We start from the raw sequence: 13,126 nt of genomic DNA, 5'->3' as shown, positions 1-13,126 counted from the left end.
TTTCATTTATTTACCTTTCACATATTCATAGAAATTTAGAAACAACAAACTGGATGTAACAACTGAGATTATCTATTATGTCATAAATTATAATAATTTATAATCTATTATATCATAGATTATAATATATTATAATTATAATAGAACGTTGAACATGTGTGTGTTTAGTGTCGACTGCATTTATTTATCTGTAGATATTTATTTATGACAACTTCTAAATAATATTTCTTTTGTACAGTGACATCATCTGCTCATGTGCAAACATTCTCTTTCTTTACATTTACTGAAAACTTTGTGTTTACATTTTCCAAATATTTCCATTGTCCAAACAAATATTCACCGTCTGGTCATTTTAGTCTTTAGTTCATCGACAGGACAAAACATTAGTTTAATTAGTTTAATCAGGTAGAGAGAAAGGGGAGGGGTTTATTCTGTTTCATCAAAAGATCCTACATTATTTTTACAAGTTTGGCCTAAAATCTTCTAAATGTCCTTATTAGTAGATCTATGAAACATATTAAACATATTCATTTATTAACCTTTATAAATAGGACTATTTTACAGTTTTAGAGCCTGTGTTCCTCCATCTTGAAATCATGTGATTGATGATGTCACACAAACCCTGAGGATAGAAGAACTTTTGGGTGGAAGTCCTTCAACAGTCTGTGATTTACTCTCTAACTTCATCCACCAGAGCGTGTCAGCGCACTGTTTAAGGGAGAGTAAAGGTTCCTTAGGAGAGCTCTTCTTCTCTGCTTCCTTGTGTGTTACCAAACCTCAGAGTTGGAACTGTCGCCCCCTGTGGTCACAACTGTTTTTTTTTTTTAAATCATCTTTCATGAAACAAAAGAGGTTTACATCTACATCTTGAACTTTTTCTGATTATTTAGATCAACTAAAAGTAGCACAAGTTGTTATTGTGACTGAAAAATCTGCTAAATAATGTATAAATCAGGCTGAATGTTTCACTCCAATAGAAAACAATGAGATGTTTACAGACAGTGGGGCCGTGTGACATCATCAATCACATGATTTAAAGATGGAGGAACACAGGCTCTAAAACTGTAAAATAGTCCTGTTTTTAAAAGTGAATTAAATGATTATGGTGCATAAAAAATGTGTTTAGTTAGACATCTACTAATCTACTAATAATGACATTTAGAAGGTTTGAGGACACATTTATAAAAATAGAGGAGGATAACTTTAAAGATGATGATAGAAAGCTTTCTTCTTGTTTGTTGTATTTCTATGTTTCAGCTCCTAAAGACATAAAAGATGTAAATCCTTTGACTTCCAACCAGTAGAGCAGGTTACAGAGAACACACAGGAACTACACAATGTCACACTTCTCTCAGTAAAACAGAAATATAGAAACATAGTCCCTCCTATCTCCTTTCCTATCCACTTTTCCTTAACTCTATGGACGATGTCACAAGGTGAAGGAAAGATGTTAAAAGAGGAGTTAGGAAAAGGCGATCATGTTTGTTTTGACGATCAGACACTTCCACTAGGTGACGTAATAATCCTATGGCCACGCCTCCTTTCCTCACAAAATTTGAATACGCTTTTATCATGGCCACCACTTCAACACATCTGGGGGTTAAAGAACAGTGAATAGGAAAGGAGATAGGAAAGGAGATAGGGAGGATTATTATATTATGCTCCTGATACTTCTATAATTCTATACTTCTATACTTCTATAATTCTATAATTCTATACTTCTATACTTCTATACTTCTATAATTCTATACTTCTATACTTCTATAATTCTATACTTCTATACTTCTATACTTCTATAATTCTATACTTCTATAATTCTATACTTCTATACTTCTATAATTCTATACTTCTATACTTCTATACTTCTATAATTCTATACTTCTATACTTCTATACTTCTATACTTCTATACTTCTATACTTCTATACTTCTATACTTCTATACTTCTATAATTCTATACTTCTATACTTCTATACTTCTATACTTCTATACTTCTATACTTCTATACTTCTATACTTCTATACTTCTATACTTCTATACTTCTATACTTCTATAATTCTATACTTCTATAATTCTATACTTCTATACTTCTATACTTCTATACTTCTATACTTCTATACTTCTATAATTCTATACTTCTATAATTCTATACTTCTATACTTCTATACTTCTATAATTCTATACTTCTATACTTCTATAATTCTATACTTCTATACTTCTATACTTCTATACTTCTATAATTCTATACTTCCATACTTCTATAATTCTATACTTCTATACTTCTATACTTCTATACTTCTACTTTTCCTGGTTGTCCTCATCCATTAGCAGGATGGTGCTAGCTATAGCCATGGTCACAGCATAGGGGTCACAGTTAGATGCTGGGCGGCGGTCCTCGAAGTAGCCCCGCCCCTCTTTGGAGCACTGGCGAGGGATGCGGATGCTGGCGCTTCTATCAGCCACGCCTGAGGAGAAGTGTTTGATGTTGGACGTCTCATGGAACCCTGTGAGACGCCTCAGGTTGTCCTGACCTCCATTAGCGTCGTACACACACACGTGTTCCATGTGACGCCTGTTCAGCTTCTCTATGGCCTGTTCTATAAACCTGTAGATATAGAACAATAGTCTATGTTTATAAACCTGTAGATATAGAACAATAGTCTATGTTTATAAACCTGTAGATATAGAACAATAGTCTATGTTTATAAACCTGTAGATATAGAACAATAGTCTATGTTTATAAACCTGTAGATATAGAACAATAGTCTATGTTTATAAACCTGTAGATATAGAACAATAGTCTATGTTTATAAACCTGTAGATATAGAACAATAGTCTATGTTTATAAACCTGTAGATATAGAACATTTATATATAACTTCACCAACATTTAACAAGAGGAAATGATGTCAGTTTATAATTACAGCTCATTAACATCAGGATTAGATTAGATGTTTGATTGTTGGATGGATGGATGGATGAATAGATGAATAGATTGATGGATGGATGGATGAATGGATGGTTGGATGGTTGAATAGATGGATGGATGCAATGGATGGATGAACTAACTCACTGTAGTCCTCCATCCTGCCTCATCCTCCAGGTGCTGACGTTGGTGTGACACCCGGACCCGTTCCAGTCCCCCGCCACAGGTTTAGGATCAACAGAGACCTTCAGACCAAAGTCCTCACACACACGATAGAGCAGGAAACGGGACATCCACAGGTGGTCCCCCATCTCTATCCCCTCACAGGGACCCACCTGGTACTCCCACTACACACACACACACACACACACACACACACACACACACACACACACACACACACACACACACACACACACACACACACACACACACACACACACACAGTTTGCCTGTGTATTATGAAATGAGTGCATATACAAAGTAGTAAATGAAAATATAATAGTTGTATAATACATTCATAATGTTTATAACGTCATAGATTCTCACACTTAATAAATAATGAACTTAAACCAAACTCAGGATTTTACTCGTTCTAACTTTAATTCTTTCCAGTGACAGAAAGATGAAAAACCTTTGATCATAAAACACAATCTTAATAAGTTCATCATTTTTCATCAAATAAAGTACAAATAAACACAATTTCAGGTCAATACATTTAATTTGGTAAAAGTATATTTTAAACTTTTATTTATTAAATCAATGCAGGTAATAATGTGTAAAATTAATCATTAACCAAACAGAAAACTATGTCTACTTTTACAACTTGAAACATTTTTCTTATGTTCATATTAATTATAGATATTAATATTTCAATTTAATAATTTCTCAACAGAAATACTTTTATATTTTACTATTTTGATAAATAAATGTAATATTTTCACTCTGAATTTTATTAAAGAGAAATATGCTATATTTTAAATACTAACTTATTTTAACCCTTAAATACATAAACAAGGTTTTAAAATAATTTTAAACTATTTTCTCATATAAACAAATTCATTAACTCAGCAAATAATTTATAAAATGATGAGTTAACATTTTAACAGTCCAGTTATGATGAGCTCACCAGTAGCTCTGGTTTCACACCTGTTGAGGTGAATCACACACGTACACGGAGCAGTGTGAGCACGCACCAACAATGACGTAGCCACGCCCCCCCGCGCTGGGATACTCAGGCAGATCACTGTAACAGTACGGTTGTCATCAAATCCCACCTTTCCTCATGGTACACTAGTGTTCACTGCTCTAATATATATTTGTTCTACCTACTGCCCCCTACTGACCAGTATTGGTATTACAATAACTACACAATAGGCACAAATTAGTCACTGACTAAATTAATTTTGGACCATTCTCAGTGTCACACCTGTCCACGTCTCCAGAGGTTGTAAACCACAGCTCACCTGAGAGGGCATGACCTCTGCGTTAGTACCAGCGATCTTCACCTCAGCGTACAGACAGGCTTTATAATGACACTCTGCGATGTCTCGCCCGTAAGCTTTGTCTGCTCCCACACCACAGTAGAACGGTCCTTTAAAGGTCACATGGTCACATGAGAAGGTTAACACAGATATAACACAGTGTGACAGTGACTGTATGTAGGAGCTGAATCACCCTGAGGAGCAGGGAACCCGTTGATAGGCCAACTGTACGGTCTCCCGTCCATGCCCAGGATGGTGTACTCCTGCTCTATACCAAACCAGATGGCGTGCTCCTTCACCTGGTCCATCACTGAGTTACAGCTGTGACGGAGGTTGGTCTCTGAGCAACAGGAACAAACCAGAAGTACATCAATGAAGCTTTACTTCATCCAAACATCACTCAGCCAATCAGAGTTTAGAAACATGTGGCCACACCCACCTGCAGGTTCTTGTGTGTGTTTGAGGACTTCACAGAGGACCAGCTTGTTGGGATCCAGGAGGAACGGGTCCTTGAACATACGCACAGGGACCAGGTAGAGGTCACTGTTGGAGCCTTCTGATTGGTTGGTGCTGGAGCCGTCAAAGTTCCACTTAGGCACATCTGGAGAGAGATAAAGTTAGTGTGAACAGGAAACACCACAACAACGCTCTAACACGTGAGACACGTCTGACTTTGGAATGTCTACGCTGGATGGAATCGAACTTGAAGAAGTTAGAAGGATTTACTGCTTGAGACCTGGACTTCAGGGCTGATGGAAAATAGTTTATCTTCATTTGGTTCCCCACAGGTTCCCCTCCTCCTCCTCCTCACCAGATCTACTCAAGGTGACTTCTGGTCATGGGCCGGTGCTGAGTGGACAGGTGTTCAGACCCCTCCGTCATACTCAAACTAAATAACCACTAATAATCCTGACCACCATACATCTTATTGCTGTGGCAACTCGTAGCTCCAGATGGCGCCAAAACCACCGAAGCGGTCACAGAAATCTGCTAAATTACACTCTGCGCAGCAAGCTAGCAGTGAAGCTACATGTGCTAGCATGGCTACCAGCCCTGCTAACCAGGTTCTTTAGAGCGACTTCGTGCTGAGATTTGACAGACTTTTTGAAGCAATCCAGGGGTACAGGCTGAATTGAAGGTGCGTATTACTGGAGCTGAAGACATAATCAGTGCTAACCAGGACAACATTACATCTCTGCTAACCCAGAACACAACCTTGAAGACTGTTATTGAGGAGTTGGTAAAAAAGGTGGACAACTTTCCTCATCAACTACTGATTGAAAGAGCACACAGGGTTAGGAGGCTTAACGGGGCTCGCGTGACCCCGAGTGGTAATAATCAAACTCCTGAACTACAAAACACGGATTATGTGGGCTGTGAGGACGAAGGGACGTCTACTTATCAACAACCAAAGTATTATGCTCTTCTCAGACTTCTCTGCTGACCTACACAAGTGAAGAACCTCTGGTACGGGACTGTTCACCCGGCAACGCTGCTCATTACATACGACAGAAGACGCCACACTTATGACACGGTAGCGGTGGGGGAGGGGTTTGTACAGTGACTAACTAGAGTCGCTCCTTTTCATTAACACTTTATGTGAATAAGTCTGTTATTAGTGTTTGGTGGTTATACGAGCACGACAGTAATGACATTACCTTCTTAGCACAATTATTATTTATTTATTATTAATTATTGTATTATGTGTTATACACACAGTCAGTGGTATTAAGTACAGACTAAATTCTGATTTATTTTGGTTATAATGATCATTGAAAGGAGATCTTTTGGGGGAGGGGGTTGTCATGGTTCTTCACTATGACTTTAGCATGTGTGGACCACCATAGCTCCTTAGTGGGTTCCTTAGTGGGCTCCTTAGTGGGCTCCTTAGTGGGTTCCTTAGTGGGCTCCTTAGTGGGATCCTTAGTGGGTCCCTTAGTGGGTTCCTTAGTGGGCTCCTTAGTGGGATCCTTAGTGGGTTCCTTAGTGGGTTCCTTAGTGGGCTCCTTAGTGGGTCCCTTAGTGGGTCCCTTAGTGGGTCCCTTAGTGGGTTCCTTAGTGGGTTCCTTAGTGGGTCCCTTAGTGGGTCCCTTAGTGGGTCCCTTAGTGGGTTCCTTAGTGGGTTCCTTAGTGGGTTCCTTAGTGGGCTCCTTAGTGGGCTCCTTAGTGGGTCCCTTAGTGGGTCCCTTAGTGGGTCCCTTAGTGGGTTCCTTAGTGGGCTCCTTAGGATGTGTTTTCTTTGGGGTGGGTGGGTGTATTTTATTTTGATAGGTACACTCAGTAGAGTTTACAGATTTCTCCTTGTTATTGATGTTCCTGTATTTTTACTTTGGATATTAGCAGGAGCCACTTTAAGTTTCATCATCTTGAAATGATTTTAATTTCTACTTCTGACCTCTGAACTTTAGTTTTCCTCCTGGAATGTGAGGATTAATTAAAAGTGTTAAATGAAAGTAAGTTATGAGGAGGATCCAGCAGGTACAGTAAATACTAAGATAGTTTTCCTTTAAGAGGATCAGAGTGAGGAGAACATGGTGTTTTCAGCTTTCTTTAGCTCACATTCATGAGGTGTAATCACACTCATACATAAGTCCGTTCTTTTTGAGCTAATCAATGTAACTAACGATATCGTATTGTTCTGTCAGGCTAAATGTGGTACATGTCTATGGGACAAACAATGATGACTCAGCATTAGCTGGTCATCTTCTTATTGGAGGTGTTGCAGCCAGAGTTGGATAGATCTACAGGGATAGACACCTCACACCCACAGACAACAGAAGAAGATATGAATCAATGTATGGAGAAGTGAGCACCACGTCAGTTAACTTCATGTTGCTACTCCAGCTTCTACTGAACCTTTTCCAGTATTGATTATGATCTAGTTTCAGCAGACTTATTATCTATAATTAGTAACTGTCGGTATGATAGTATAGTAATCTCAGATCATGCCTCAACTTATTTCCTGTTAAAATTTCCATTTGTCATCCTCACAGACGGTGGCTCAGAATTCCTTGGAGCACGAATAGATGTTTATTTTGATCAAACATCTGCTACAGTGAGGTGGAAAGACTTTACAGTTTTCTTTACAGATCAAATGATAAGTTTTACAAGTTTCAAACACAGGACAAATCCTTGCCAGCAGTTAATTGTAGAACTATATAAACAGAGAGCTAGATATAATGTTCTATCTGTAAATAAAAAACAACTATTATGAACATGGTGACAGGGCTAAAGAAGCTACTAGCTTAGAAAGTGATCAACAGGTCATGGAGACGTCTTATATACAGTAGCTTTGACTATTCAGTATTTTTTGAATCCCCTAAATGAAGAAATGAGGCAGGGGTTTAACAACATTAGAAGAGTAGTTCATGTACTTTTTGAGAAATCTAATATCTCAGATAATGACGTTATTGAAGTTCTTAGAAGGTTTGGTTCCTCAGATGGGTGCAGGTTCTCTACTCTACAATCATCTTCAGTCCAAAGGACATGTATCTTTACTGTATAGCGATTGTTCGTAAACAAGTGCAAAGAATCCTCAGAAAATATTTTTTGGGGCTTTTTAGAAGTGATTTACAGACCAGTTGAAGAGTTGAGGAGTGGTCAGTAGCATGCTCCTTAGTTCAAACACTTAATACATTCCAAATGATTACAGTATAAATGGTTTATACATCACTTTAACCCAATGCACTTAATGTGGTGTCCACCAGGGGTCACTGTTTGATTGTATCTGGATCTGTGCAGTAAAATGATTAGTAAAAAAGTGCCTCTTAAACCTAAACTGTGCATTCTTAATATATATCCTGAACATTTCTTACTCTCAAAAAATGTCAAGCATTTATTTAATTTATGTTTCCTGGAAGTAAAACAATGCATGTGTCTCAGTGGTTTAAAGGAGTCACTTTTTTCTGGCTCTTAAAACAATAGACGCTATTTTTTTAAAACAAACTTGACACATTTTGGAGAATCTGAACCATTTTCTACAACTTCCTGGAGAGTAATGATGTACAACATGAGTGCTGGGGGGTGCTGGCATCTGTAGCGGGGTTGGGGTGGGGTTGCTTGGCGCTTCGAGATGATGCTGTTTGCTGGGGGGCGGTGCTAGCTGTTCCGGTGGTGGCGGTTGCTGTCTGCTGCCTGGTAGGTCTGTCCTGCTATCTGCGGACTGGTGGGTGGGTCCGGGGTGCCCTTTGTTGGGGGCTGCTGTTCCGCACCGGGTGGGTGCCATTATAGTGCCTCCTTCCTGCGGTGGCGGCCACCGGTCGCTCGCTCGCTTGCGCGCCAGTGGGTGGCATTGCCTTGTGGCTTGCCCCGTCCGGTGGGCAGCGGGGCCTGGGCCGCTGTGCGGCCCTGCTAAACTGTGGCCGGTTCGTGGGCTGGGGTGGGGGGGCGCTCCCCGGGGTGCTTTGCCCGGGGGCTCACCCTTGGGGGTTCCCGGTCCCGGTGGGGGTGCTCTTGGGGACCGGCGGGGTGGTCCTGGCGGGGGTCTTCCGGGGTGGGTGGCGCGGGCCGCACTCTTGCAATGAAAGATAACAAGGAAGTTCGAAAGAAGATGAACTTTTCTTTCGAAGTGGAGGAACGCAAACAACAGCTGGAAATGAAATCTGCAGGGAAGAAGGATGACACGAACAACGATGGAGAGGAGGAGGAATAAAAAAGACAACACTGACTACAGATGAGAATAAATCCTACATAAAAAAGGACAAAAAAAAAAACTGTAATTGTGCTCAGAAGAACCAAAGACTGTTTGACCAGAGAGACAAGCTTTGATGTAAATTTTCTGTGTTTTAAACAGGAGACGGGACCTAGATTAGCAAACTGCTTCTCTCGTCTCCTTTTTCGACATGTACAAAACAAAAAAAAGAAATACAAAACTTCTGTGAATGCAACCATGTCGGAAATAAACTGAATAAATTAAAAAATAAATAAAAAAAATGCCAGTGGGTGCTGCGTGGGATGGCCCCTACTTGGGCGGTACCCGGTGAGGCCGGGGTCTGGGGACTACCGCCTCTGGTCTCTGCATGCCGGTGTGGAGGTCTGGCTGGGCCAGACAGGGGACGTGTGGTGAGGGCGTGGGACTTTAGCAATAACTAAGGCGCGTCGTGCTGGCGGTGTCAAAAAAAAGGTGACCTGGGGTGCTCTGGGGGGCTGGGTCGGTGCGCCTGGGGGCTGGCAGCGTCCCCTCGTTTCCCAGGGCGGCCGGGGGTGTGGTCGTTGTCCTTGGGCGGGCTGTTCCCGGTGCAGCTTCAGTTCCGGTCTTTCTGGCCTGGGGTCCGGCCCCTGCTGGCTCTGGGCCCGCTGGGTGCGGCTCTGGCCGTCTGCAGGGTGTGGGTCTTGGACCCTCTGCTGGGGTCTCGGGCGGGGGGGCTCTCTGGGCCCTCCCCTCAGGGGACTGGGTGCGTGGGTGGTGGTGGTGTGGTGGGCCTTGGGGTTGGGGGTTGGGGTCGGTGGCGGGGTGCGTTGGGTCCACGGCTCCTTGGCGCTTTCTCGGGTGTGTATGCGGGGGGCAGTGACTGCCTCTCGGCTTGGTGTCTTGGGGGCGTCTGGAGGGCTGCTTGACCTTGAAGGTATGGACGTACTGTATGTCTGGAGTTATGATGAATACCTGACGCACTTTTACTGTACCTTATGTTGTTTTTATGATAACTGTGTCTGTTTGTGTGCAATGACCATAAAATGATTCTATTCTTCTTCTTCTCTACGTTCTCCCTCAGATATCAGCTCAACACTAACGTTTGTTTGTTACAGATAATTACATATTATAACTATAGTGTTTGTGTAGAATAATTAGCTCTGAGAGAACTGTCTGTACTCTAACTTTATTACACTTAATAATTATTACGTTAATAATCAGTAACTTTGTTTCCTCAGTGGGAGTTATTATGAGACCTGTCTGTGTGGGGTTTTCATGTTCTCACCATGTTCTCACCATTTTCTCACCATGTTCTCATCATGTTCTCACCATGTTCTCATCATGTTCTCCCCATGTTCTCACCATGTTCTAATCATTTTCTCACCATGTTCTCATCATGTTCTCACGATGTTCTCATCATGTTCTCCCCATGTTCTCACCATGTTCTAATCATTTTCTCACATGTTCTCACCATGTTCTCACCATGTTCTAATCATTTTCTCACCATGTTCTCATCATGTTCTCCCCATGTTCTCACCATGTTCTAATCATTTTCTCACATGTTCTCACATGTTCTCACCATGTTCTAATCATTTTCTCACCATGTTCTCATCATGTTCTCACGATGTTCTCATCATGTTCTCCCCATGTTCTCACCATGTTCTCACCATTTTCTCATCATGTTCTCACGATGTTCTCATCATGTTCTCCCCATGTTCTCACCATGTTCTAATCATTTTCTCACATGTTCTCACATGTTCTCACCATGTTCTAATCATTTTCTCACATGTTCTCACATGTTCTCACCATGTTCTAATCATTTTCTCACCATGTTCTCATCATGTTCTCATCATGTTCTCATCATGTTCTCCCCATGTTCTCACCATGTTCTCATTATGTTCTCACATGTTCTCACATTTTCTCATCATGTTCTCACAATGTTCTCACCATGTTCTAATCATTTTCTCACATGTTCTCACCAATTTCTCACATGTTCTCACCATGTTCTCACCATGTTCTCACATTTTCTCACCATGTTCTCATCATGTTCTCACCATGTTCTCACCATGTTCTCATTATGTTCTCACATGTTCTCACCATGTTCTCACCATTTTCTCATCATGTTCTCACAATGTTCTCACCATGTTCTAATCATTTTCTCACATGTTCTCACCATGTTCTCACCATGTTCTCACCATGTTCTCACCATGTTCTCATCATGTTCTCACCATGTTCTCATCATGTTCTCATCATGTTCTCACCATGTTCTCATCATGTTCTCACCATGTTCTCTGGTGATCCAGTAGAAAAAACAACCCCTCACTTAAATTCTTTGGTGAACTTAAAGTTCATTTTGTTGACTCAAGATTTTTTTGTCAGTTTATATTGTTTATATTTCTTTAAGTGACAATAACTAATAAAAAAGAGACATGTGAACACAAACTTTACCAAAAGATATTTATTATTTTTTAAGTTTTTTGGACTAAAACTAAAGTTGTGTTTTAGTTAATGAGATTAAAACTAAATGAAAATTTGCTGTTACATTTTTTTTTCACAATAAAAAAAAATAACAAATAATAAAAAAAGAAATGTGCTAATACATTTAAAAAAAATAATAAATAAATACAATTTAAAACTAAAGACATTTGCTGTTAAAATGAACCCAGTCTGTGGTGTTTACCTTGGACTCCTGTGGGTTCCTGGTCCAGGGTCCTGGTCTTGTTCCTGAGACCTTGTCCACTACCATCGATCCACACGTACGTCACCTGGACCTTCCCGTGCTGAGGAAGAACCATGTACTGCTGACGGACGCTCTTATTGAGGCGGGAACTGGACGACACCAACTCCATGGTCACCTACAGGCAGACAGGTTGTCACGTTACCATGGTGACAGGTCATAAAGGTGAGACACGTTCTAAGCTGTTTGACACAAAGTGAGAAAATAATATATTAATATAACAGATGAAACATGTCACCTGATCACATCTGTGCTGGATATCCAGATGTTTCAGATCCTAAATCATATTTACAATTCAATTTCAATTCAGCTTTATGCTGGACTTATAGTCCATTAAAAATAAAATAAAAGGACTAGATAAACAATTAAGATTTTAAAAAGACAATCATACCAATGTCTCCACAAGTCAGACTAATAATGTGTTTTATACATTACAAAGAAACATAAATCAACTTCTCTGTTAAATTACAACCTCATCTTTAAGAGTTGAAGTTTTAGTGACGTACAGTAATATTATCTAAACTAAAACAGACGTTTTTACATGACGTCATCAGGACTATTTCAGTTCTACTTTTAGACTAAATCATAGAAATATTTTAGTGGATTAAAGCAGTCACAGATATAGTCGACTAAAATATAAAGAGTTTATGCAGTTTTTATTACAGACTCAATCCCCAATAATCAACCTGATAATTGATCATTTTAATGTTTGTAAAGACACACACAGATTACATGTGATCAATATGTATGATCACATGACTTCCATTAGCATGTTGTTTTTTAAAATTTGCCCTAGTCTAGTTATTGTGAATTCAAAATAGTGTAGTCAACAAAAACTATGAGAAATATTTTTATTTCACTAAATGAGTGAAAGTATGACATAAAACATCAGGAGTTAAATTAACACTGAAGTTTTCATGAAAATACGATGAAATCCTGCAACAGAAGAAATCAAATAAATAAAGATTATAAAAGCACCAAGTCATTCAAACTGCACAGATATGAAATATAAATAAATAAATACAACATTTCTAACTACAACACATTAAAAAACCCATAATTAGAAGTTTGTGACTAAGTCTATAAAACACACAGACTCACAGTGACTCAGGAACAACGTGTTGACTGTAGAAGCACAGAGAGCGTCTGCCTGTCTGAGCCTGTTTCATCTATTAAAGCATGATGTAAATAAGCTGATCATTATTATCTACGTCACTACAGGTTCTGTTGTTTCATAAGATTCTAACCAATCAGAGGACGCCTTACAGCGCTGTGTGCACATGCAGCACGAGGAGAAAGAAGATCAGGAAACAACACAACAGATTATTCATGATTTCATCACAACATGACT

At 39.8% G+C, this 13,126-nt stretch overlaps 1 protein-coding gene across 2 annotated transcripts; it reads right to left on the bottom strand.

The window, feature by feature from the left end:
* Window positions 1-2,165: 2,165 nt before the first annotated feature.
* glulc (glutamate-ammonia ligase (glutamine synthase) c) lies at window positions 2,166-12,975 on the bottom strand. Of its 2 annotated transcripts, none has more exons than XM_028463206.1 (7): window positions 12,877-12,940; window positions 11,719-11,957; window positions 4,848-5,009; window positions 4,602-4,748; window positions 4,391-4,518; window positions 3,072-3,271; window positions 2,166-2,604 (listed from the first exon to the last, which is right to left on the bottom strand). In XM_028463206.1, the coding sequence occupies exons 2-7, from the start codon at window positions 11,885-11,887 to the stop codon at window positions 2,298-2,300; spliced, it is 1,113 nt and encodes a 370-aa protein (XP_028319007.1). In that variant the 5' UTR covers window positions 11,888-11,957; window positions 12,877-12,940; the 3' UTR covers window positions 2,166-2,297. The 2 variants fall into 2 exon arrangements, with proteins under 2 accessions (XP_028319007.1, XP_028319006.1); XM_028463205.1 differs by having other exon boundaries at window positions 2,167-2,604; window positions 11,719-11,893; window positions 12,877-12,975.
* Window positions 12,976-13,126: the final 151 nt, after the last annotated feature.

This window comes from Gouania willdenowi, chromosome 12 (genome assembly GCF_900634775.1).
Source record: "Gouania willdenowi chromosome 12, fGouWil2.1, whole genome shotgun sequence".
NCBI lineage: Eukaryota > Metazoa > Chordata > Actinopteri > Blenniiformes > Gobiesocidae > Gouania > Gouania willdenowi.
The sequence above is the reverse complement of the archived record's forward strand: the minus strand, read 5'-3'. Positions and strand labels throughout refer to the sequence as shown.